Raw genomic sequence first — 25,421 nt, forward strand, 5'->3', positions numbered from 1 at the left:
TTGACATTCAACATGTCGAACCAATGCAGAGCAGAAATCAACAGCGCAAACAGGATACAACCAAAACAGTAGTACAAGTCAGAGGAGATTATGCTCAAACTGCACAGTACTCTGGTCAGATTGGATCTCGAGTAACGAGTCCAGTGATGGTCCGAGACAGCACATCAGTGGACACATGCAGAGAGGAGCCACAAGGCTGAAACCTTAGAATTAACGTTATGAGGAAAGCATACATGAGATGTGCTCTTATTGAAGTATACAAGATAGTCGATATGGAAAAGTTAAATCCAGAAAAATACTTCAAACTAAACAGCCAGAGGACATGGGTTCAAACTTATGTACAGCAATCTTGAGACTGTTCTTTGAAGTCCTTTTCCATACAAAGAGTAATCAATGCATACTGTGGCCTGCTAGGTAGAGTCATGATTTAAGAAACAATTGGAGGCAACAATGGCCGGGGGGGATGGGGAGGGAGTTCTGAATGGCTGCAACAAGATGGGCCAAATCGCCTTCCTTGTCTGCAAATATCTTCCGATCAGCCCACCTGCAATCTTTTATACATGTTTTACTTAAAATATCAGATTACTTCATTGAAAAATTGTCCAAAGTACTCCCTCCCAACAGTGTTCTACCATGAATGCTGTAAAATCACAATACAGGTTGTACCACTCCAGTCAGGGACTCTCATCCGGAAACATGCGTGGTTCAGCATTAGTTGAGCTTGAGAGAATCGAGCGTTTTTTTTTAAAAAAACAGTTTTGATCGGCTGCAATCATTGTGTTCGGCTGGGAGCGGCTGTCAGTGAGCTTGTGCGTGCGTGGGTGCCGAGCGAACAGCTCACAGGCTGCCAGTGCGCACACACAGGAGCCCGGCGCTGTCCACCGGTACCGGTAAGCAAGATCTCCCGGGGTTTGGGAAATTCTCTGTTCCAGCACCGGTCAGGTCCCAAGGGTGCTGGTCTGGAGAGATCTGTACTATAATGTACAAACCAGCAAGTGCTTGAGCGATGCAATGCAGAACTCACATCCATCGCTCCCCACACAGCTCACAGAGGCCAAGTATAAGAACACATGCCCAGAGATCCAGGGCTCAGTATCTATCACCTCAACCCAACCATCTTCAACTGCTTCAGCAATGACTTCCCCTCCATCATAAGGTCAGAAGTGGGGCTATTCACTGATGATTGCACAGTGTTCGGCCACATTCGCAATTCCTCAGATAATGAAGCAGTCTGTGCCCACATGCCCACAGCCAGTCTTGCGCTGATAAATGGCAAGTAACATTTGTACCACACAAGTGCCAGGCAATGGCCACCTCCCCATGACATTCACAATGGCATTACCATCGCCAAATCCTTCAACATCCTGGGGGATCCACAGTGACCAGAAACTCAACTGGCCCAACCACAAAAATACTGTGGCTACTAGAGCACATCAGAGGCTGGGTATTCTGTGGCAGGTGACTCATCTCCTGACTCCCCAAAGCCTCACCACAGTCACACAAGTCAGGAGTGTGACTGAATATTCTCTACTTGCCTGGATGGGTGCAGCTGCAAAAGCACTCAAACTCAACACCATCCAATCCACTCCCTCCACCACCAGTGTACCGTAGCTGCAGTGTATGCCATCTACAGGATGCAGTGCAGCAACTCACAAAAGCTTTATATGCCATCACCTCCCAAACCCGCGACCTCCACCAGCTAGAAAGACAAATGTAGCTGGCACGTGGGAACATCACCTCCTCAATTTCCCTTCCAAGTCACACACCATCCTGAACACGTCTTGCCATTCCTTCATCAAGCTGGATCAAAATCCCTGGAACTCCCTACCCAACAGCATTATGACAGTACCTTCACCACACAAACTACAGCAGTTCATGATGGTGGCCCACCACCACATTCTCAAAGGCTACTTGGGGATGGGCAATAAATGCCGGCCTTGCCAGCAATGTCCACATCTCCGAGAATGAACATATTAAAAGAGCAATCACCTGCAGCACATAACGGACTGGACTTACGTACAAAGAAATGCCTTCGGGAGATGATGGCAGAAAATTGGAAGAGGAAAAAAAAATCTATGAAATTGACATCAAGTTTTACTTTCACATGTTGAATTGAACAGCCAGTGCTGTTCTGCATACTTACAATCTGCAGTGTATTCTACGGTGGCTGCTACTGCTTCGGAGTTCTCCGATTCCTGCTGTTTTTGCAGGTTTTTGGCATCTGCTCGTACTTTGCGCACTAAAGCTGCAAGAGGATGGTCTGGATCCATTACTTTCAGAGGCTAAAATAAAATGGTAGACCTTTCATTAAGCTCAACTCTCATGTCGACCAACATTTTGCCTACAGATACACCGATTTATTTTGCAAGTTACTATCCAGGTTTTGACTTTCTTTTGCAGAACCATCTTACCCAAACACAAGACAATGCTCCACTTGGATTACAAGACACTGACTTAGTACTATACTCGTGTTCACTCCTTAAATTAAAATAAAAAACGTAGGTGGAGTACAGCCACTGTTGGAAACTGAGTTTCAGCCATTTTTACCAACTCAAAATCAAATTATACTTTGTGTTGAAATGAAGCCACTGTAAAACCAGATGTCAGCGAACACTCACCCTCGTCAGTTCTTCCAATCTGGAGTTACTTTTAGAAGCAAAGAGACTCGGATGAAGGTAACAACCATCATTGTCATCATCATCATCTTCACCCGATTCTGTTACAGATTCTGTTAAGATTAAAATGCATTTCAATGAATTGTAATATCCAAGTCTTGAAAAGGCCTTGAGTTTTTCCTCCTTAATGGCCAAAGCAGCAGTCTACAATATTCTGCTCGATTAACTGATCTTAAAGATCCAACATCGGCAAGGAAATTGTGCTATTTCTCAAATTATAGAAATTGTATTATAGAGCGGGCCCATTCCATCTCTGCAAGTCCTTGATCCACACTGGAACATGGGAATAGGAGGAGGCCATTCAGCCCCTTCAGTCTGTTCAGTCATTCAATGGGATCATCGCTGATCTGTATCTTAACTCCATCCACCCACCTTGGCACCAACTCTCTTAATCTATCAATCTCAGTTCTGAAATTGTTAACTGAACGAGCAACTGTTTATTATGGAAGAGAGTTCCACACTTTTACCACCCCTTGTGTGAAGAAGTGTTTCTTAACTTTTCTCATGAAATGTCTAGCTCTGATTTTAAGATTTGTCTTTGTCCTAGACTCTCCAACCTGCGGAAAACATTTCTCTCTATCTACTCATCAATTCCTTTCAAAATCCTAAAATCCGCAATCAAATCACTCCCCAAAGTTCGATCACCTTCAACTGATCTCTCCTCATAATCTAACCCTTGGAGCCCTGGTAACATTCTGGTGAATGTGCGCTGCACGACTTCCAAGGTCTTTCTAAGGTGTGGTGATCAGAGCGGTAACAGTGCTCCAGATGTGATCTAACCAGGGCATTGTAGAACGGTAGCAAAACTTCTGCCTTTTATATTCTCGCCCTCCAGCTATAAAGGCCAACATTCTATTAGCCTTTTTGATTATTTGTTGTACGTGACCACTCCATTTTAGTTACCTATGTAGATGGACCCCGAAATCTCTTTGGACCTCCACTGTTCCTAACTTATCATTTAAAAAAAAAACTTGAATTTATCCATTTTTGATGACCCTAATGGATGACCTTACACATACCTGCATTGAAATCCATCTGTCAGTTTTTCTCTCTCACTTAATCTATCGATGCCGCTTTGTTATTTTACGTTCCTGTCTACACTACTTGCTATGCCACCAATCTTTGTGCCATTGGCAAACTTGGATATATAACTCTCTATTGTGTTATCCAAGTCATTAAAAGTTGAGGCCCCAGCAGAGGTCCTTATGGGACACCATTAGTCACTTCCTTCCAGCTTGAGTACATGCACATTATCCCTACCTCTCTGTTTTCTACCATCTACCCAATCTCCTAACCAGGTCAATAATTTGCCTTCAATTCCATGAGCTTTCATTTTAGCTAGTTGTCTCTATGTGGAGCATTGGAACGATAACACTCGAATCCAATTTCCTGGTTCTTTCCCCATTACCCTTTAATATTTTTCTCTTCAAGAACTGGAGGCTTGTTAGCATAGTGGTTATGTTACTGGTCTAATGATCCGGAGACACGAACTCAAATTTAAATTAAATCCAGTTAGTTAAGCAAATCTGGAATAAAAAATGGAGACAGTAATGGTGACCATGAAATTACCAGATTGTTGTAAAAACCCATCTAGTTCACTAATGTCCTTTAGGGAAGAAAATCTGCCGACCTAACCCGGTCTGGGCCTATAGGTGACTCCAGACCCATAGCAATGTGATTGATTCTTAACCGCCCTCTGAAATAGCCGAGCAAGTCAGTTGTACCAAATCACGACGAAAAAAGACCACAAAGACTGAAAAACCTTTGCATGATTTATTTTTGATTTTTATAACCTGACCCTTTAAATAAAGGCATTCAGTCCAATGGTTAACAATGCACCACTGGCAATAATATTTGACCATTCTCTCAGCTTTGAATGTTTAAATTAGATGCTCCTCCACGCTGTTCCTTGAATGTTGTGTTCTAGTGAATACAGTCTTAGTGTTACAAATCTAACATAACCATACATTCTTCACCCTGCTACCTTGCTGAAAGACTTGCATTTATATAACCAGTGTCATGGCTCTCAGAAACCTTTCCCGATCATCACAGACAATAAGCTATTTCTGAAGAGCAGTGTTATGTAAGCATCCTAGAAAATCTACAGTGCAACTTTTCCATGACTAATATTTTCTATAATGGGGGCATCAAAACAGTACAAACTACTTCAACTGTAGCCTAATCAACCTCTTATACAGATGTTACTTCCATGGGTTTTAATGCAGAGCCCCTATATAAAAATCCCGAGTTCTATTGTCCCTTTTTTAATAAATTTCCAACCGCTATCGTGCTTTTAAAGATCAGTGCATCTGTAACTCAGCGCTTTGCTCCTCCACTCCATTGAGAATGTTACTGTTCATGTTAGATTTCCATTCCATGTTCTTTTCTCAGAACGTTCGACTTCACATTTATGGCCATTGGACGTCATTTGCCACATTATCTACCCAATCCCCTGCCTGCGCTCTCTTGCAATCTTCCCCATTTGCCATGCCTCCTAATTTAATGCTTTCAGCAGATTTTAACATTAGCTCAATGCCCAAGTCACTTATGCATGTAAAGGTGTCCCAACAGAGATCCCTGTGGCACACTAGCTACATCTTGCCAATCCCAAGAAAAAATGGAATCCTACTCTCCCCTTTCTATCCTTTAGCCATCGATCGATTCATGCCACATCTTCAGTGTGCCTTAATCTCACTTACAAAACATGCGGTGCGGTACTTTATCAAGACAAATATAGGGGGTCCATTACATTCCCTTATTGATTGTGCTTGATCATTTTGATTAGGCAAGCACAAGCTGCCTTTTAGAAATCCTTGCTTTCGGTCTCCAGTTAGCCCATACCTTTCTAAATATACACCAATGCTATCCTTTATTTATAGCCTCTAGCGGTTTTCCCATCAACACTCGGCTAACTCATCTGTAATTGCCCGGTGTATCCCCTTCCCCCAAGACTACGGTTTAACCTTCACCACCCTGATACAATTCCCATCTGCAAAGAATTGAGAAACATTATAGTTAGTGCCTCTCCATCACCTTTTTAATCCCCTCAGCATCCCAACTTGGTGACCCATCAACTTCCAAGTCATACTGGGCCCTTTTAATTCCTGAACATCAATGACATATTCAACCCCTCTCTTCCTTCACACACACTGAAAACTGCACTTCTTGTTTCCCAAGCAACATCGTGCAACTTCAGAATAAAATGGATCAAATTGCAGGATTCCAAACAGGAATTGGTAACGGAAAGGTGATCAGAAATAGTTTAACTTACTCCTTTTCTCGTCAAATCTTTTTTCTGGCTGAGCAACATATTTCCCTTCTTTCATGGTCTTGAGAATGTGCTTATAGTATGGATTCAGGTAGTGATCAAAACGCAGAAAGTCAAATTGAGAATTCCGGGCTTGTTTAGCTTTAAGCATGATTTCGAACTGCGTGCCCTGCTTGGAGACAAATTTTGCCGTGCGCTCAATGATGGCATGCATTTTAGAGGTTGCAGGCTGGAGAGAGAAAAGAAAATTGTATGCATGTTGCAACAACCTACATTCATAAGGAAACAGTCGTAAAACTAGAAGAGCTGAAGTAAATATTCAGTCTCCACCAATGGTAGAATGCCACTTATAATGCTGCATACAGTTAGTTTATTTAATACTTTCGAGGTTCAAACTGCCACAATACAATCAATGTACTGGAATCTAAAAATATTGACTAGTTAACCGATGGACACTAAACATCAGTTGATTTGGTACATTTGATAAGATCACAATTTATCAATTAGGTAAATGTAACACAAGCATATTTGTTTTTAAGAACAGAACGTATTTTCTAGTGAGTGTGTATTCAAGTCAGTTTTATCTTCTTCACTTGCATTCAAGTACACAAACTAGGCAGCTTTGCTCATGTTTCTTCTTTCTGCTATAACACAAAATAAAACTGAAGATTGGTGATATTCAATGCTCCCTGTACCTGTATGCTGCACATTGTTCTGCATGGCCTGCTTCCTTTAATACGCACGGTCCTTTTAAATTTCTGCGCATGCTCGATATTTACAATGCAAAACCAGTGAGCGGCCTTGACGGGAACGTTTCCATTACTGTGCGACCAGCTTAGAGGGAGCATCGGTGATATCCCACCATGAGCAAACGGGAATAGTTTGTCACAGAGTGCACAACTGATGCACCATGCTCATGTAAAATGCACTTTGTACAGTGAAGGGAAGCAACAAGCACGGTGCATACATTGTCCTGAAACACTCCTTGAAAATAGCTCCACTCGTGTTACTTTTATATTTCTAGAGTAATCTCTCAGGGACGCGATGGCTTTATTACAATACTAAAGCTTTCTGTCACAAATGCAAGGTACAATGTTTTTCCCCCAACATAGTTGCACCTGCAGGGTATGCATGGGGTGAAGGAGAGGGAGAAACAAAATTGCTGCTATCGACGTTTTTAAAATCTTCTGAAACTATTCATAGGGTGCCTTTTCTAGTACTCCCTCTCAGAACCACAGTTTCCAATACTGAACTGGTGGCCATTCCAGCCATCGGCAGAGCAATCGAAAGCACTTCGCCAGAGCAATCGAAAACTAATCCCACCGCCCCAATCTCCTCCTGTAGCTATGTATCTTCCTTTGTTTCAAACATAAGAAATAGGAGCAGGAGTTGGCCATTCGGCCCCTCAGCTCCGCCATTCAATAAGATCATGGCTGATGTTCTACCTCAACTCCACTTTCCTGCAATATCACCACATCCCTTGATTCCTTCAATATACATTACTTATAGTTATATAAAGTTATCCATTTTCCCCTTAAAAGATTCAGACATGGACACACGAGCTGAATGCCAGAGGTCAGAGTAACGGCACTAGAGATAAAGGCAGCATTTGATCATCACTAAGTTCCTCTCCAAGTCATACATCATCCCACTTTAGACATACACTCCTGTTTCTTCATTGTCGCCAAGTCAATATCCTGCAATTCCCTACGGAACACCACTGCCATAAAGACTGGAGCAGTTAAAGACACACCACTACAGTAATCATAAATGTAACTTTGCCAGCATTGCCCACATTTCAAAAATTAAAAACAATCTTTGCCTCAACCACTCCCTGTGGCAAAGAATTCCATGCTCCAACAACCTGTAACATAAAGAAATCAGGGTACTGAGAACAAAGCAAAAAGTCCAGACAGCCCACAATATGTTCCTTAGAGACGGCAAGCCTGTTGGGCCGAATGGCCTGTTCCTGTGCTGTAAATTCTAAAGAAAATGCAGACACTTTCCAAGGTCTCTTTCCCTACAGAACATCAACATATTGACTGGTGGAAGACAGATCTTGAACATCGTGTCCTGAAAATTACTACTGAATATCTCAATTTTTAATTCAGAAATGGTTTACCATGTTCTTTATTAAACTTGACTAAACGGTAGCGCGTTTAGTACAGTTTTTCAGTTCACTTTTAATTCTCAGTCCGAGGAATCACTTTAACCATAACTGTTACACAAATGGTAACATTTTGTTAATCACATTTGAAAAATTGGGCAGGTGATCAGGTGGGCCTGAAAAGGTACTCGTGCCATCAATGTTCAACCTCTCCTCGAGACACTATAACCGTGTAGACAATTTCACTGCCAGTAATGCTGATTATTACAGCAGGAAAAAACTAGCCAATTTCAAGAGGTTTCTCAGTTCAAGATTTAAAGAATTTGGAGGGCATGTTTGTTACAAAAGATTCACTGAACTGTTTTTGACGATTAAAAGTGTTACTAATATTATATATTTAGCTTAGATCAGATTCTGCCTTTTTTAGTAAAAGCGAATTTCCAGTGAAGTGCAACATGCCTGCAGAGAAAAATCCTCAACATTAGTGGTATACTATCTTTTCAATTGGCTCAGTGAGCAATGGACTACAATGATCCAGAAGGACAATAACATTGATTGCAAATACATGGCGAGTTAGACAATCACAAGGTTTCTGTAGAGGGGGAAGAAAAAACGATGGTGTGGGCAAACTACTAGAAGTGACTGCCGATGCAACTGTAGCCTTCAGCCCAAGGGAGAAAGAGTAGCTGCCTGCGATTGAACAACCAGTAAACATGCAAAAAATATCCAACAACCTTAGGACAGTTTGATTAACTTAAGTGCCAATAAATACCTATTCTGACAGGGTGATTAATATAAGCAAACATGGATAATCACTCTCTCGGTTTTTGCATTTTCCATCTTATCTTATTGCTTCAACAGTCTATGTTGTACACGCGCCTCTTCCATCACCCTCATCAACTCCCAAGACAAGCGACAAGCTTCGAATTAGTCATATAAAATATCCAGCTGTGCAATGCATTGGGCCTACATAAAAATTCTTGAATTTCTAAATTTACCAACAGTAAACAAGACCGGAACTCAAATTTATCTAGATGATTTGCCACACTGGAGTAGTACTGAAATCCACACAGCAGTCCCTGCTATCCCATTAGCAGACCACTAAACAATAAATCACAACACATAACAACCCTGCCCCACCAGGAACCTTTTCACTGGGAAACATGACTATTATTGAATCTATTTCTCTGCAGACACGGCATAATACATGCAATAGGAGCAGGAATAAGTCATTTGGCCCTTTGAGCCTGCTCCGCCATTCAATATCATGGCTGATCTTCTACTTTCTTGATGAGGGCAATGTGGTTAACATAGAAAATAGGTGCAGGAGTAGGCCATTCGGCCCTTCGAGCCTGCACCACCATTCAATAAGATCATGGCTGATCATTCACATCAGTACCCCGTTCCTGCTTTCTCTCCATACCCCTTGATCCCCTTAGCCGTAAGGGCCACATCTAACTCCCTCTTGAATATATCCAATGAACTGGCATCAACAACTCTCTGCGGCAGGGAATTCCACAGGTTAACAACTCTGAGTGAAGAAGTTTCTCCTCATCTCAGTCCTAAATGGCCTACCCCTTATCCTAAGACTATGTCCCCTGGTTCTGGACTTCCCCAACATCGGGAACATTCTTCCCGCATCTAACCTGTCCAGTCCTGTCAGAATCTTATACGATTCTATGAAATCCCCTCTCATCCTTCTAAACTCCGAAATAAAGGCTCAGTTGATCCAGTCTCTCCTCATATGACAGTCTAGCCATCCCTGGAATCAGTCTGGCAAACCTTTGCTGCACTCCCTCAATAGCAAGAACGTCCTTCCTCAGATTAGGAGACCAAAACTGAACACAATATTCCAGGTGAGGCCTCACTAAGGCCCTATACAACTGTAGTAAGACCTCCCTGCTCCTCTACTGAAATCCCCTAGCTATGAAGGCCAACATACCATTTGCCTTCTTCACCGCCTGCTGTACCTGCATGCCCACTCTCAGTGACTGATGAACCATGACACCCAGGTTTCGTTGCACCTCCCCTTTTCCTAATCTGCCGCCATTCAGATAATATTCTGCCTTCGTGTTTCTGCCCCCAAAGTGGATAACCTCACATTTATCCATATTATACTGCATCTGCCATGCATTTTCCCACTCACCTAACCTGTCCAAGTCACCCTGCAGCCTCTTAGTGTCCGCCTCACAGCTCCCTCCCTTAAGAATTAGGAGTAGGCCATTCGGCCTTCGAGCTTGCTCCGCCATTCAATATCGTATCTCAACTCCACTTTCCTGCACTATCCCCATAATTCATTGATTCTCTTAATATTCAAAAATGTAGCGATCTCTGTGTCTTGAATATACTCAATGTCTGAGCCTCCACAGCCCTCGTGGGTAGAAAATTCCGAAGATTTACCACCCTCTTGAGTGAAGAAATTTCTCCTCATCTCAGTCCTAAATGGCCAACCCCTTATTCTGAGACTGTGACCCCTGGTTCTAGACGCCCCAGCCAGGGGAAACATCCTCCCTGCATCTACTCTGTCAAGCCCTGTAAGAATTTTGTATATTTGAATGAGATCAGCTCTCATTCTTCTAAACTCAAGAGAATATAGACCTAGTCTACTCAATCGCTCCTCACAGGACAATCCCCCAATCCCAGGAATCAGTCTGGTGAACCTTTGTTGCACTCCCTCTATGGCAAGTATATCATTCCTTTGGTAAGAAGACCAAAACTGTACACAGTACTCCAGGTGTGGTCTCACCAATTGTGACACATTTGTTTGTAACACCTAAAGCCTCCTTGATGACAATTCCTGATTGCAAAGAGAAACTGCTGGGTGTGTCTTATCCTCCAAGGGGACTAAAGTGTAATTTGACCTATTCTGACTGCCGACTCCAGATAGAACAGAGCTCACTTGGAACACAGGGATCACTTTCACGATCTTCTCCCACCCCCTAAATAAGTTCCTGCCCCCACCCCCCCAGTGCCTGACCTTTACCCCCAGCACAAGTTATTGACCTCCCCATACCGCCCAAGTTCCTGACCTTCTTTCCACCTGCCCCCTCCGCCATCCCCCAGCGGATCCTGACCTTCTCACCCTGCCCAGATTCCTCCAACGGATTCATGACCCAACCCCCCCACAACAGATAGTAAGAGTTTCTATAGGTATATAAAAAGGAAAAGAGTGACTAAAGTATATGTTGGTTCCCTCGAGGATGAGACTGGGGAATTAATAAATGGAGAAGAGAGAAATGGCAAAGACGTTGAACAAATATTTTGTATCGGTCTTCACAGTATAAGACACTAAAAACATCTCAATAGTGGATAATCAAGGGACCATAGGGAGGGATTCCTTCCTAATACAATCACTAATGAAGTAGTACTCAGTAAAATAATGGAATTCAAGGCAGACAAGTCCCCTGGACCTGATGCCTTGCATCCTAGGGTCTTAAAAGAAGTGGTTGCAGAGATAGTGTATGCATTGGTTTGCAATCTACCAAAATTCCCTTGGTTCTGGGGCAGTCCCAGCGGATTGGAAAACCGCTAATGTAATGCCCCTATTTAAAAAGGGGGCAGACAGAAAGCAGGAAACTATAGACCAGTTAGCCTAACATGTGTCGTTGGGAAAATGCTGGAGTCCATTATTAAGGAAGCAGTAGCGGGACATTTGGAAAAGCATAATTCAATCAAGCAGTCAGTATGGTTTTATGAAAGGAAAATCAGATTTGACAAATTTGCAGTTCTTTGAGGATGTAACGAGCAGGGTGGATAGGGGGGAAACCAGTGGATGCAGTGTATTTGGATTTCCAAAGACATTGGATAAGGTTCCACATAAAAGATACACAAGATAAAAAGTTCATGGGGTTGAGGGTAATATATTAGCAAGGATAGAGGATTGGCTAACTAACAGAAAGTTGAGATAAATGGGTCATTTTCCGGTTGGCAAACAGTAATGAGTGGGGTGCCGCAAGGATTGGTGCTGAGTCCTCAACTATTTACAATCTATATTAATGATTTGGACGAGGGAAGAGAGTGTAATGTGACCAAGTTTCCTGATGATACAAAGATGGGTGGGAAAGCAAATTGTGAGGCGGACACAAAAAATCTGCAAAGGGATACACAGGCTAAGTGGGCAACAATTTGGCAGATGGAGTTTAAGGTGGGAAAATGTGTGGTTATCCACTTTGGCAGAAAAAAATAAAAAAGCAAATAATTTAAATGGAGAAAAATTGCATGCAGTACTGGGGGGGTCCTTGTGCACAAAACACAAGAAGTGAGTATGCAGGCACAGCAAGTAATAGGAAGGCAAATGGAATGTTGGCCTTTATTGCAAGGGGGATAGAGTATAAAAGCAGAGAAGTCCTGCAACAACTGTACAGGGTATTGGTGAGGCCACACCTGGAGTACTGCGTACAGTTTTGGTCTCCGTATTTAAGGAAGGATATACTTGCATTGGAGGCTCTTCAGAGAAGGTTCACTAGGTTGATTCTGGAGATGAGGGGGTTGACTTATAAGGATAGGTTGAGCCTATACTCATTGTTCAGAAGAATGAGAGGTGATCTTATTGAAACAGAATATTATGAGGGGGCTCGACAAGGTGGATGCACAGGATATTTCCACTCAGAGGAAACTAAAACTAGGGGACATAGTCTCAGAATAAGGGGCCGTCCATTTAAAACTAAGATAAGGAAGAATTTCTTCTCTCAGAGGGTTGTAAATCTATGGAATTCTCTGCCCCAGAGAGCTGTGGAGGCTGGGTCATTGAATATATTTAAGGTGGAGATAGACAGATTTTTGAACAATAAGGGAGTTAAGGGTTATGGGGAGCGGGCAGGGAAGTGGAGCTAAGGCCATGATCTTATTAAATGGCGGAGCAGGCTCGAGGGGCCAGGTGGCCTACTCCTGTTCCTATTTCTTATGTTCTTATGAACACGTAGGCCCATGACACGCTGCACTGTGGAGTACTGTGCATGCACAAAAAGGGGCGGGCATGACCACCTGCATACGCAGAAAGACACAAAAATGTTTGAGCAGATAATCAATTTATTATAATCACAGCAAGACTTTTTTTTACTCTTATACTCGTCCTTTTGTAATGAAACACAGAAACATAGAAAATAGGTGCAGGAGTAGGTCATTCGGTGTCATGGAACATCAGTCATTGAAGGTTGGCATGCAGGTACAGCAGGCGGTTAAGAAAGCAAATGGCATGTTGGCCTTCATAGCAAGGGGATTTGAGTACAGGGGCAGGGAGGTGTTGCTACAGTTATACAGGGCCTTGGTGAGGCCACACCTGGAGTAGTGTGTACAGTTTTGGTCTCCTAACCTGAGGAAGGACATTCTTGCTATTGAGGGAGTGCAGCGAAGGTTCACCAGACTGATTCCCGGGATGGCGGGACTTACCTATCAAGAAAGACTGGATCAACTGGGCTTGTATTCACTGGAGTTCAGAAGAATGAGAGGGGACCTCATAGAAACATTTAAAATTCTGATGGGTTTAGACAGGTTAGATGCAGGAAGAATGTTCCCAATGTTGGGGAAGTCCAGAACCAGGGGTCACAGTCTAAGGATAAGGGGTAAGCCATTTAGGACTGAGATGAGGAGAAACTTCTTCACCCAGAGAGTGGTGAACCTGTGGAATTCTCTACCACAGAAAGTTGTTGAGACCAATTCACTAAATATATTCAAAAAGGAGTTAGATGAAGTCCTTACTAGGGGGATCATGGCGAGAAAACAGGAATGGGGTACTGAAGTTGCATGGCCTACTCCTGCACCTATTTTCTATGTTTCTTCTATATGTAAAGAGAAAAAGGTTAGTAAAGACAAACGTACCACTTGCTTTCCTAATTGTTTGCTGTACCTGCATTTTTACTTTGTGACTCACATACAGGGGCTCCCAGGTCCTTCTGAATAGTCTCTCACCATTAAAAAAATATTCTGCTTACGACTGCCAATTAGCTAGTTACATTTTCCCAAAAATCTCAAGAACACAATTCAGAACAACTGGCTGAACAGTAAAGTAAAATTATGTTTTCAATAGGGTGCCGTTGCCCATTAATGGTAGAAGAACTTAAAATAAGGTACATCGATAAATACAATAGTCTAGAAATTAAATTCTCGTTATGAAAATGTGGCATTTTTGATTTTGGAATCGGTAGATATAACCTGATTAACATCTCTTCTTGTGAAAACCGACCACATTTAAACACTACAACCAACGACATTCTACATGAAATAATGGCAAGAAGTGCGAGATACTTACAACTTCTACATCAGAAGGGACAAGTAGCCCAGGAGGAGCAGTGTATGGCTCCTCATTCTCTTCTGCATTATCATCACTCTCAACTGCCAAAAGATAAAAAGAAAATGCTAGTAATGCAATACAATACAACATGCAACTACACATGGAGATGCAGTGTTCTGAAGTAAAAAAAAACTCCTCCCACCAATGGCTATTACATCATTGCAGATGACTAACTGAATTAAGCTCAAGTATATTCATGGGAAAATATATCTCCACCTGACCATTTTATCAGAGTATTATGCCTACATAACAGTCACTACACCAGATGTAGAATCACAGAAATTTACAGCACAGAAGGAAGCCATTCGGCCCATCGTGTCCACACCAGCCGACAAAGAGCCACCCAGCCAAATCCCACTTTCCAGCTCTTGGTCCGTAACTCTGTAGGTTGCAGCACTTCAAGTGCACATCTAAGTACTTTTTAAATGTGATGAGGGCTTCTGCTTCTACCACCCTTTCAGTGACATCCAGACCCCCTCCACCCTCTGGGTGAGAAAAGTTCTCAACTCCCTTCTAATCCTTCTGCCAATTACTTTCAATCTATGCCCCCTGGTTGTTGACCCCTCTGCTAAGGGAAATAGGTCCGTCCTATCCACTCTATCCAGGCCCCTCATAATTTTACACACCTCAATAAGATCCCTCCCTCAGCCTCCTCTACTCCAAAGAAAACAAACCCAGCCTATCCAGTCTTTCCTCATAGCTAAAATTCTCCAGTCCTGGCAACATCCTCATAAATGTCCTCTGTCCCCTATCTAGTGCAATCATGACTTAACTGTAATGTGGTGACCAGCACTGCACGCAGTACTCTAGCTGTGGCCTAACTACTTTTTTATATTGTTCAAGCATAACCTCCCTGCTCGTATTTTATGCCTCGGCTAATAAAGGAAATTATTCCATTTGCCTTCTTAACCACCTTATCTACCCGTCCTGCTACCTTCAGGGATCTGTGGACATGCACTCCAAGGTCTCTCTGTCCCTCTACACTGTAATCCATAGGCTGTGACTAAGTTAATGAAAATGTACATTTATTCATCTGCAATGATAGCCTTCAGAGAAGGTATTCTGGTTGTGAAGTACTTTGGGAAATCCAGAGGACATGAGAAGTGCTAATACAAATGCAGCTCCTTTCCTTACTTGGTACAATATGTATGTAAGAATAGGAAGTTAGACTTGCTACATCAGGTTTGACATATAAAGTACAAATTAACTGCATTGCAACATGAACTTCATCTCTATTGCTGACAAACTGGGAAAACAATTGCCAATTTTAAAAGCTATTAAGGTTGGACTATTTACTATACCAAGATTATTACATACATTATTTCTATTTGAATTACAATATAATTTGAAACATATTTCTAATAAATATAAACTGCATCAATTTTTGTAATGGAGTTCAGCAATTAATTCCCTCTATCCAGATGAGAGGGTTGGCCTATGAGGAGAGATTTAGTAGATTGGGCCCTAAATTGACTGGAGTTTAGAAGGATGAGAGGTGATCTAATTGAAATATATAGGATTCTGAGGGGGATTGACAGGGTAGATGCCAAAAGGTTGTTTCCCCTGGCTGGAGAGTCTAGAACTAGGGGTCACAGTCTCAGGATAATAAGGGGCCGGCCATTTAAGACTGAGATAAGGAGTAATTTCTTTCCTGAGGGTTGTGAATCTATGAAATTCTCTAACCCACAGGTCTGTGGATGTTGAATCATTGAGTATATTCAAGGCTGAGATCGATAGATTTTTGGACTCTATGGGAATCAAGGGTTATGGAGATTGGGCGGCAAAGTGCGGTGGAGATTGAACATCAGCCATGATCTCATTGAATGGCAGAGCAGGCTCGAGGGGCCGAATGGCCTGCCCCTGTTCCTAATTCTTATGTTCGCTAGTCAAGCTTCGACTCACATTTGATAAACCAGCAAAGAGTAATTTAGTTATAGAAATGTGAATATACATTTGGATAGGGAAATTCCGTAAACAATCCATTTGTCAAGTCTATAAAACTTAGGCACAGTTTAGCAACAGCCAACACTCTCTTCTCGCTACACTAGCATCATTTTCAATTATCAATCGAGATATTCACAATCTGATCAAATTTACTGTTAATTTTATATTTCAATCAATTTCAAATGGCTGAACTTCAGATCTATATTTATCCCTTATTTTGAATTGAAGAGCAAAATGCTTTGCGAAATCACATGTAATCCATAGGCTTTAGGATCAATTATTACGAATATTTGGCATTTACAAAAGGTTTATTATCCGGGCACAACAACTTGTATTTGTATAGCGCCTTTAACGTAGTGAAACGTCCCAAGGCACTTCACAGGAGTATTATGAGATAAAAAATTGACACCGAGCCACAGAAGGAGAAATTAGGGCAGGTGACCAAAAGTTTGGTCAAAGAGGTAGATTTTAAGGAGCGTCTTGGAGGAGGAAAGAGGTAGAGAAGCAGAGAGGTTATTTGAGATTCCAGAGTTTGGGGCCTAGGCAACAGAAGGCACGGCCACCAATGGTGAAGCGATTATAATCAGGGATGCTCAAGAGGGCAGAATTAGAGGAGCGCAGACATCTTGGTGGGGGTGGGGGGGTTGTGGGGCTGGAGGAGATTACAGAGATAGGGAGGGGCGAGGCCATGGAGGGATTTGAAAACAAGGATGAGAATTTTGAAATTGAGGCATTGCTTAACCAGGAGCCAATGCAGGTCAGCGAGCACAGGTGGATGAGCGGGACTTGGTGCAAGTTACGACACAGGAAGCCAAGTTTTGGATCACCTCTAGTAGGGTGGAATGTGGGAGAGGCAGGCATGCATTGGAATAGTCAAGTCTAGAAGTTACAAAAGGCATGGATGAGGGCAGATAAGAGGAAACGAACGATGTTATGGAGATGGAAATAGACGGTCTTAGATATGCTGTGGATGTGTGGTCAAAAGCTCATTTCAAGGTCAAATATGACACCAAGGTTGCAAATAGTCTTGTTCAGCCTCAGACAGAAAGTTGGGGAGAGGGATGGAGTCAGTGGCTAGGGAACGGAGTTTATAGCAGGGACCAATAACAATGGCTTCAGTCTTCTCAATATTCAAGTGGAGAAAATTTCTGCTCATCCAGAACTGGATGTCGGACCAGCAGTCTGACAATTTGGAGACCTTGGAGGGGTCGAGAGAAGTGGTGGAGAGGTAGAGCTGGGTGTCATCAGCGTACATGTGGAAACTCACACTGTGTTTTCGGCTGATGTCTCCAAGGGGCAACATGTAGATTAGAAATAGGAGGGGGCCAAGAATTGATCCGTGGGGACACGAGAAGTAACGATGCGGGAACGGGAAGAGAAGCTGTTGCAGGTGATTCTCTGGCTACGATCAGATAGATAAGAATGGAACCAGGCGAGTGCAGTCCCACCCAGCTGGATGACAGTGGAGAGGTGTTGGAGAAGGATAGAATGGTCAACCGTGTCAAAGGCTGCAGACAAGTCAAGGACGAGGAGGGACAATTTCCCTTTGTCACAGTCACAAAGGATGTCATTTGATGAGCTGTTTCGGTACTGTGGCAGGCGCAGAAACCGGATCGGAGGGATTCAAACATGGAATCGCGGGAAAAATGGGCACGGATTTGGGAGGCAACAACACATTCAAAAGGAGGTTGGAGATGGGGCGGTAGTTTGCAAGGAAGGAGGGGTGGAGGTTTTTTTTTTTTAAGGAGGTGATGGCGGCAGGTTTGAGGGAGGGGGGACAGTACCCGAGGAGAGAGAACCTTTAATAATGTCAGCTAACATGAGAGCCAGAAAAGGAAGTTGGGTGGTCAGCAGTTTGGTGGGAAGAGTCAAGGGAGCAGGAAGTGGGTCAAATGGACAGGATGAGCTCAGAAAGGTCATGAGGGGTGATCGGAGAGAAACTGGAGAAAGATGCGAGAAGATGAGAATGAGGTCAGGGCTAGGGCAGGGGGATCCTTAGGAGGAAATTTCGCCTGGTGGACCACGGGAAGGAAGGGAAGAAGCAGAGGCGGCCAAACGGATGGTCTCAATCTTAGAGACAAAGTTGTTCATGAGCTCCTCACACCTACTGTCGGAGATGAGGGTAGAGACCGGGGAGAGAGGTTTAAAAAGACGGTTAGCAGTGGAGAATAGAAGTCGAGGTTTATCTTAATATTCCAGAATTATTCTGGAATAGTGAGCAATTTTGGCAGACGAGAGCAGGACTGAATAATGTTTTATGTGGTCCAGCCAGATCTGGCGGTGAGTGGATAAACCAGTTGTCCTTCATATCTGTTTAAGTCTGCGTCCCTAGGACTTAAGGGAGCAAAGATCAGGGCTGTACCAGGGGGAACGGCCAGGGTGAGAGAAATTGTTTTAACATGAATTAGGGCATCAAAGGTGGTGGTGAGGGTGTGATTGAGCAGATCGATAGCTGCAGAAATGTCCTGGTGACTGGAGGGCCAAAGACTGGACAGTTGGGTGTTGATAAGTGCAGTTGTAAGATAGTCGGAGAGTTTTTTCCAGGGCGAATACAGGAGGTGGTAGGGTTAGGGGGATGTGAGTGGAGAGCGATACAAGGAAGTGGTCAGAGATGGCCTTATCTGTGATTGACACGATGGGAATAGTGAGGGCACGAGATGACAAGGCCGAGGGACTGGGAACATGGGTTGGGGAGTTTACATGGAGGGAGAGATTAAGGGAGGATAGGAGGCTAGTGAACTCAGAAGATAGAGAGCATGATGAATTGAGAAGGAGGTTGAAATCACTGAGGCTGAGAAGTCGTACAGTGCAGAGGCAGAGGGAGGAAAGTAGAGAAGAAATATCAGTAATAACATTTTTACAGTACTGAATGGGCAGTAGAGAACGAGAATTTTAAATGAGGGGAGAAATAAGGCGAGATGCTCAAAAGGAGAACGCGCCGGAGGAGATCACATTAATTCTATACTTGCCATCTGTTTTGTTGAGTTCTTCCTCTTCTGTTGGTTGCGATGGATCATAGTAATCTTTGTTATAACCAAATCCAACTGCATTATAGACGCCATCCTCTGCTAAAGCCTCACTCAGACGCCTATATTCTTCCTCTTAAAGGGCAGGTTTGTGGAGGGGAAACAAATGCATTAGGCTTAAAGAAGCAAACACTACTTTAAAATCTAACATGCACGTAAAGCTAAAAGTTAAAATCGGACATTCAATTGTGGTGGTACAGACTAAATGACAAGATTTAAAATACAATTGCAAATCAGTTTTGATGAGAATCACGAAAAAGGCTCAAAATAGATAATCAGCAGACAAGTCAGCTTTCCCATTGCAGAGAAAGACAAAACAGAATTCTTAGTTTCCATCTGCCCTATAAGTTACGAACAATTCTCTTTTGCAGGTTAATTTAACTACTCCTGAGGTCCTTTTTGACAAGGAAGGATTCCTTTTCCAATCCCCAGGATACTGTCAAATAAGGAACATCAAAAAAAATGAGTGCATGGTCAAATTCCAGAAGGTTGTAAATATTTGCAGAAATTCACATGAATTTGGTTGAAAGGTAAAGTTGTTTTGCAAAAAGTACCTTGCCTTGCCTCCTCCTCAAGCAAGTCCGTATGCAAGGCTAAATACCTCTCTTCATCGCAAAGAGCATCAATCCTCGCCTCTTCTTCTGATAACTGATAGTCTCTGTTCCAAGTGTACTCAGCATCGCATTCTGAGAGGTCATGCAAGTGACCCCGACAATCATACCTGCAAGGCGAAGACGCTGGTCAATACAATAAAAACACACACTACCGACCAGATCACATACTTACCACACTAGGCAACCTGAAAGTGATATTTAAGAAACAATAACATTACAAATTACATCAAAGTATGAAAATGAAATAACTTAGTGTATTAAAAATTTAAATTTAAACATTTATTTGCCTTTATAAGGACGGTAGAAAGTACACAGAGAAAAGTTAACCCTGTTCCTCACCACAATATTGTACGGTTAACAAAATGTAAACAAACATCCGGTTTGCCAAGTGCCAACACTGTTTTAAAAAAGAATCTTACCGTGCATGCTTCAGTCAATCACCCGCACTGCTATCTGTCAAAGATACTCTTGCTTGACAACATTTCATCTGCAAAAAGCAGTTTTAACAGGCGCACAAACCCGAGGACATAAATACCTATCAGCAAGAACCAAAAGGGCCGAAAATGTCCTCGCTTCACCATGCTCTGCGTTTTCCTGGAGGACGAGGAGGAGGAGAGTGAGAGCTCTTCGTCAACTGGAGGCCCGTCCCTTGGAGGCAAAATCATGACTAGTTCTGTTTTTTTTTTCCTAGCCATTTTACTACCTGGCAAATTCACTGGGGAAAGAAGCTCTGGATTACGTGATAGAGAGAGACATATATATATATATATATATACACATATAGAGAAGAGGGGGAATCAATAAATCAGTAAATATAGAGAGACTTCATGCAGCTTACATTTAACAGATAATGGCCCACAAATCCCAGAAATTTAATATAACATTTTTTAAAATGCTGGAAACACTCAACAGGTCAGGCAGCATTTGTGGAGAGAGAAACAGTTAACATTTCAGGTCAATGACTTTTTGTCAGAACAGAAAAAAGTTAGAGATAGAACAGGAAAAAGTTAGAGATAGAACAGGTTTTAAGCAAGTACAGAGGGAGGGAAAAGGAGAGAACAGAAGGGAAGGTCTGTGATAGGGTGGAAGGCAGGAGAGATTCAATTGACAAAAGGGATGATGGTGCGAAGCAAAAAGGGGGTGGTGATGAGACAAGTAAAGAAACAAGAGATGGGTCCAGAAGAGGTGTAAATGGGAATAGTAGAACCATTACCAGTTAACTGGTCATTATCACATTGCTGTTTGTGGGAGCTTTCTGTACACAAATGGGCTGTCGCATTTCCTACATTTCAACAGCGACTACATTAGCTGTACAGTGCTTTGGAATGTCCTGAGGCGCTATAGAAGTGCAAGACTTTCTTATTAACATTTCAGGGGAGGGCTATTTGCCTTGCACCAACCTCCCTTTTGTCTTTTAATTGCTCCCATCACAGACCTTCCCCTTTTGTTCTTTGTCACCGCCTGCACCCACCCACCCCCCCTGCCCATTACATCGCTAACTTTGTCCAGTTCTGACAAAAGGTAAGCGACCCGAAATGTTAACTCTCTCCACAGATGCTACCTGACCCGCTAAGAACATAAGAATTAGGAGCAAGAGTCGACTATATGGTCCCTCGAGCCTGCTCCGCCATTCAACGAGATCATAGCTGATCTTCGACCTCAAATCCACTTTCCCGTCCTATGCCCATATCCTTTGATTCCCCGAGAGTCCAATAATCTACCTCAGCCTTGAAGAAACTCAACAACTTAGCATCCACAGCCCCTTGGGGCAGAAAATTCCAAAAGTTTCACAACCGAGTGAAGAAATTCCTCCCGATCTCAGTCTCAAGTGGCCGGCCCATTACCCGGAGAACGTGACCTATAGTTCTTGATTCTACAGCAAGGGGAAACAACCTCTCAGCATCTATCCTACCAAGCCCTCTCAGAATCTTATGTGTTTCTTATCTGTGGAGAGAGTTAACATTTCAGGTCAATGAAGTTTTGTTAGAATTAGAAAAAAAGTTAGAGATAGAACCAGTTTTAAGCAAGTGGTCTCCTCCAAATTCAGATTGGGTGATCGCTTTGAGGAACACCTCCGTTCAGTCCGCAAGCGTGACCCCGAGCTTCCGGTTGCCTGTCACTTTAATTCTCCACTGTACTCCAATTGTGACCTGTTGGTCCTCAGTCTCTTACACTGTTCCAACGAAGCTCAACGTAAACTCGAGGAACAGCACCTTATCCTCCAGACTCAACATCAAGTTCAGCAATTCAGACTATAATCTCTATTTTTTTTTAAAACATGGCAGCTGATGATGATTCTGCCATTCCCATTTACACCTCTTCTAGACCCATATCTTGTTTCTTTACTTGTCTCATTAGCTTTTGCCTCGCCCCATCATCCCTTTTGTCATTTAATCTCTCCTGCCTTCCACCTATTACAGACCTTCCCTTTTGTTCTTATCCCCCTTTCCCTGTCTGTCCACTTGCTTAAAATCTGGTTTATCTCTAAAAATTTCCCAGTTCTTATAGTCATCAAGCTGAAATGTTAACTGTTTTTCTCTCCACAGATGCTGCCTGACCAGATGACCAAACGCTTGGTCAGAGATAGGTTTTAAGGAGTGTTTTAACGAGGGGTGGCGGAGAGGTTTAGGGAGGGAATTCCAAAGCTTTGGGCCTCGGCGGCTGAAGGCACGGCCATCAATGGTGGAGCGATTAATCTCAGGGATGAGCAAGTGGCGAATGCTTGGAAGAACTGTGACATACAGAATGAATTCCTTATAGAGGACCCCACAGCACAACCTGAAGGATCAAACCTTCCTCACAAACCGTGGTTACGATCGATGCTGCCACCTTTTCAATAGCTGGAAGATTAAAGCCTCCCCATTATGCGACTGTGGAGCTCCTAATCACACCCTGGAGCACATTGAGCACTGCCCTCAGAGGGAATTCGCAGGCAGCCTACAAGATATCCACGCTGTTACGGTCTGGATATCCTGCAGGCAGCCTACAAGATATCCACGCTGTTACGGCCTGGATATCCCAGTGAGATATTGATGTTTGATTTGTTTTGCTAGTAACATACGAAAGCAGCAAGAGGCCAGAATTGGAGGAGCGCAGATATCTTGGAGGGTGGGAAGAGGTTAGAGATAGGGTGGGAATTTGATAGCAGGGATGAAAATTTTTAAATCGTAGGTTCCATAATCTAAATCAGGTCTACCCCTCAGCCTTCTGTTCTCAAGAGGAAAATAGAGACACTCAAAACTCAAAGCTCCGTGAGCACTGAAGAATAGAGAAACTCCATCTTTCGTTTTAAAAAAAGAACCAAATCTGTGTGTTGAAAAATAGAAGTAATCTTTAAATAAAAATCAAATTTGAGTTGAAAAACAGACGATCTTTAAATAAAAAGCAAATTTGAGAGTGTTAAAATTGAGACAATCTTTAAATAAAAACCAAACCGGTGTTGAAAAAGAGACCTTTTTAAAAAAAAAACAAAGTGGAGTGTTGAAAAATAGAAATAATCTTCAAATAAAAACCAACTTTGAATGTTGAAAAAGAGACAATCTTTAAATAAAAATCAAATCTGAATATTAAAATAGGGACCTTTTAAAAATAAATCAGATTTCTGAGTGTTAAAATAGAGACAATCTTTTAAATAAAAACCAAATCTGTGTTGAAAAAGAGACAATCTTTAAATAAAAATCAAGTGTTAAAAGAGAGGAATTTTAAGAAACCAAAGCTGAGTGTTGAAAAATAGAAATAATTTTTAAATAAAAATCAAGTGAGAGTTGAAAAAGACGATCTTTAAATAAAAATCAAGTGAGAGTTGAAAAAGACAATCTTTAAATAAAAATCAAGTGAGAGTTGAAAAAGACAATCTTTAAATAAAAATCAAGTGAGAGTTGAAAAAGACAATCTTTAAATAAAAATCAAGTGAGAGTTGAAAAAGACAATCTTTAAATAAAAATCAAATGTGTTAAAAGAGGAATTTTAAGAAACCAAAGCGGAGTGTTGAAAAATAGAAATAATCTTTAAATAAAAAGCAAAGGAGTTGAAAAAGACAATCTTTAAATAAAAATCAAATGAGTTGAAAAAGGACAATCTTTAAATAAAAAGCAAAGGAGAGTTGAAAAAGACAATCTTTAAATAAAAATCAAATGAGTTGAAAAAGGACAATCTTTAAATAAAAAGCAAAGGAGAGTTGAAAAAGACAATCTTTAAATAAAAATCAAATGAGTTGAAAAAGGACAATCTTTAAATAAAAAGCAAATGTGTTAAAAGAGGAATTTTAAGAAACCAAAGCTGAGTGTTGAAAAATAGAAATAATCTTTCAATAAAAATCAAATGAGAGTTGAAAAAGGACAATCTTTAAATAAAAAGCAAATTTCTGTGTTAAAATAGAGACCTTTTAAAAATAAACCAGATTTCTGAGTGTTAAAATAAGAGACAACCTTTTAAATAGAAACCAAATGCGAGTGTTGAAACAGAGACACACTCAATGTTTGAAACAATGAATGACCCCAATCTCTGGGAGTGTTTCCAGCATTCCCTTCTCCCTCTCTGGGTGTGTGTGTGTGTGGTTTGCTGAGGCTGCCATGTACACGGCGCTGCCCCCCGCCCCACACACACACACACACCCAGAGAGAGGTGTGCGAGAGGGCTGAGAGAGAGAGTGCGGGCCGCGGGCCGGGCACCGACCTGTCGATCAGCAGGCCCGGCTCTCCCATCCAGGGGATCAGGCCTTGCTCCTGGCCCCGCGCCTGCTCCTCCTCGCCGAACAGTTTGCAGGCGTAGCCGAACACCAGCAGCTCGGCGGCGGCGGCCGGCTTCTCGTCGCGCTTCTTCTTCTTCTTGGCCGCGCCGCTCGCCGTCTTCTTGGCGCGGTGGTGGAGGTGCGGGTAAGCCTGAGCCATGGTGTGCGGCAGTGCCGGTTGTTTTCACCCCCTCCCCCCCCCCAGCTACCCCGCCCTTACCTCACACACACACACACGGACTGACCCGAGCGGACGCCGCGCTCTCCCGCCCGACCCCGCCGACACAAAATGGCCGCCGCCAGGCAGCGCCCGCACATTCGCCACACATCTGCCGCGCCGCGCCGCTCCCCCATCAAACAACACCAACTCCAACCCGCGCCGGCTGCTCCCCACTTTATCAATTCCGCCGTTATTTTTTTATCCGCCATTAGTTTCCCGGCTGCGCAACAAAAAACCCATATACTCCCTGGCGAATGTGTAACGCCCTAATCACAGATGGCTCTCATGTTGGCCAACTGCTCCAAAAGAAAATAGTCAAGTCTCACTTTCCTTTTCCTTTATATCCACTCTCTTTCTCTTTTCTTTATAGCTCCACTCTCTTTCTCTTTATCTACACTCTTTCTCCTTTCTCTTTATCTTATCTTTATATCTACACTCTTTTTCTCTTTATCTACACTCTTTCTCCTTTCTCTTTATCTTATCTTTATATCTACACTCTTTTTCTCTTTATCTACACTCTTTCTCCTTTCTCTTTATCTTATCTTTATA

At 42.6% G+C, this 25,421-nt stretch overlaps 1 protein-coding gene across 4 annotated transcripts in view; it reads right to left on the reverse strand.

Moving 5' to 3' along the window:
• The window catches only part of sfswap (splicing factor SWAP), a 115,639-nt gene extending 90,775 nt beyond the window's left edge, over window positions 1–24,864 (reverse strand). For all 4 annotated transcript variants that reach the window (XR_011594155.1, XR_011594154.1, XM_070888141.1 and 1 more), the window contains exons 1-7: window positions 24,598–24,864; window positions 19,864–20,030; window positions 19,253–19,384; window positions 14,298–14,380; window positions 5,947–6,172; window positions 2,619–2,728; window positions 2,144–2,282 (exon numbers count right to left, since the gene is read on the reverse strand). Coding sequence is in view for 2 of the 4 variants with exons in the window: in XM_070888141.1 (XP_070744242.1) it covers window positions 2,144–2,282; window positions 2,619–2,728; window positions 5,947–6,172; window positions 14,298–14,380; window positions 19,253–19,384; window positions 19,864–20,030; window positions 24,598–24,812 (1,072 nt within the window). In the remaining 2 variants the exon portion in view is untranslated. The remainder of the gene's footprint in view (window positions 1–2,143; window positions 2,283–2,618; window positions 2,729–5,946; window positions 6,173–14,297; window positions 14,381–19,252; window positions 19,385–19,863; window positions 20,031–24,597) is intronic.
• Between the last annotated feature and the right edge of the window lie 557 nt (window positions 24,865–25,421).

This window comes from Pristiophorus japonicus, chromosome 8 (genome assembly GCF_044704955.1).
Source record: "Pristiophorus japonicus isolate sPriJap1 chromosome 8, sPriJap1.hap1, whole genome shotgun sequence".
In the NCBI taxonomy this organism is placed as follows: Eukaryota; Metazoa; Chordata; class Chondrichthyes; family Pristiophoridae; genus Pristiophorus; species Pristiophorus japonicus.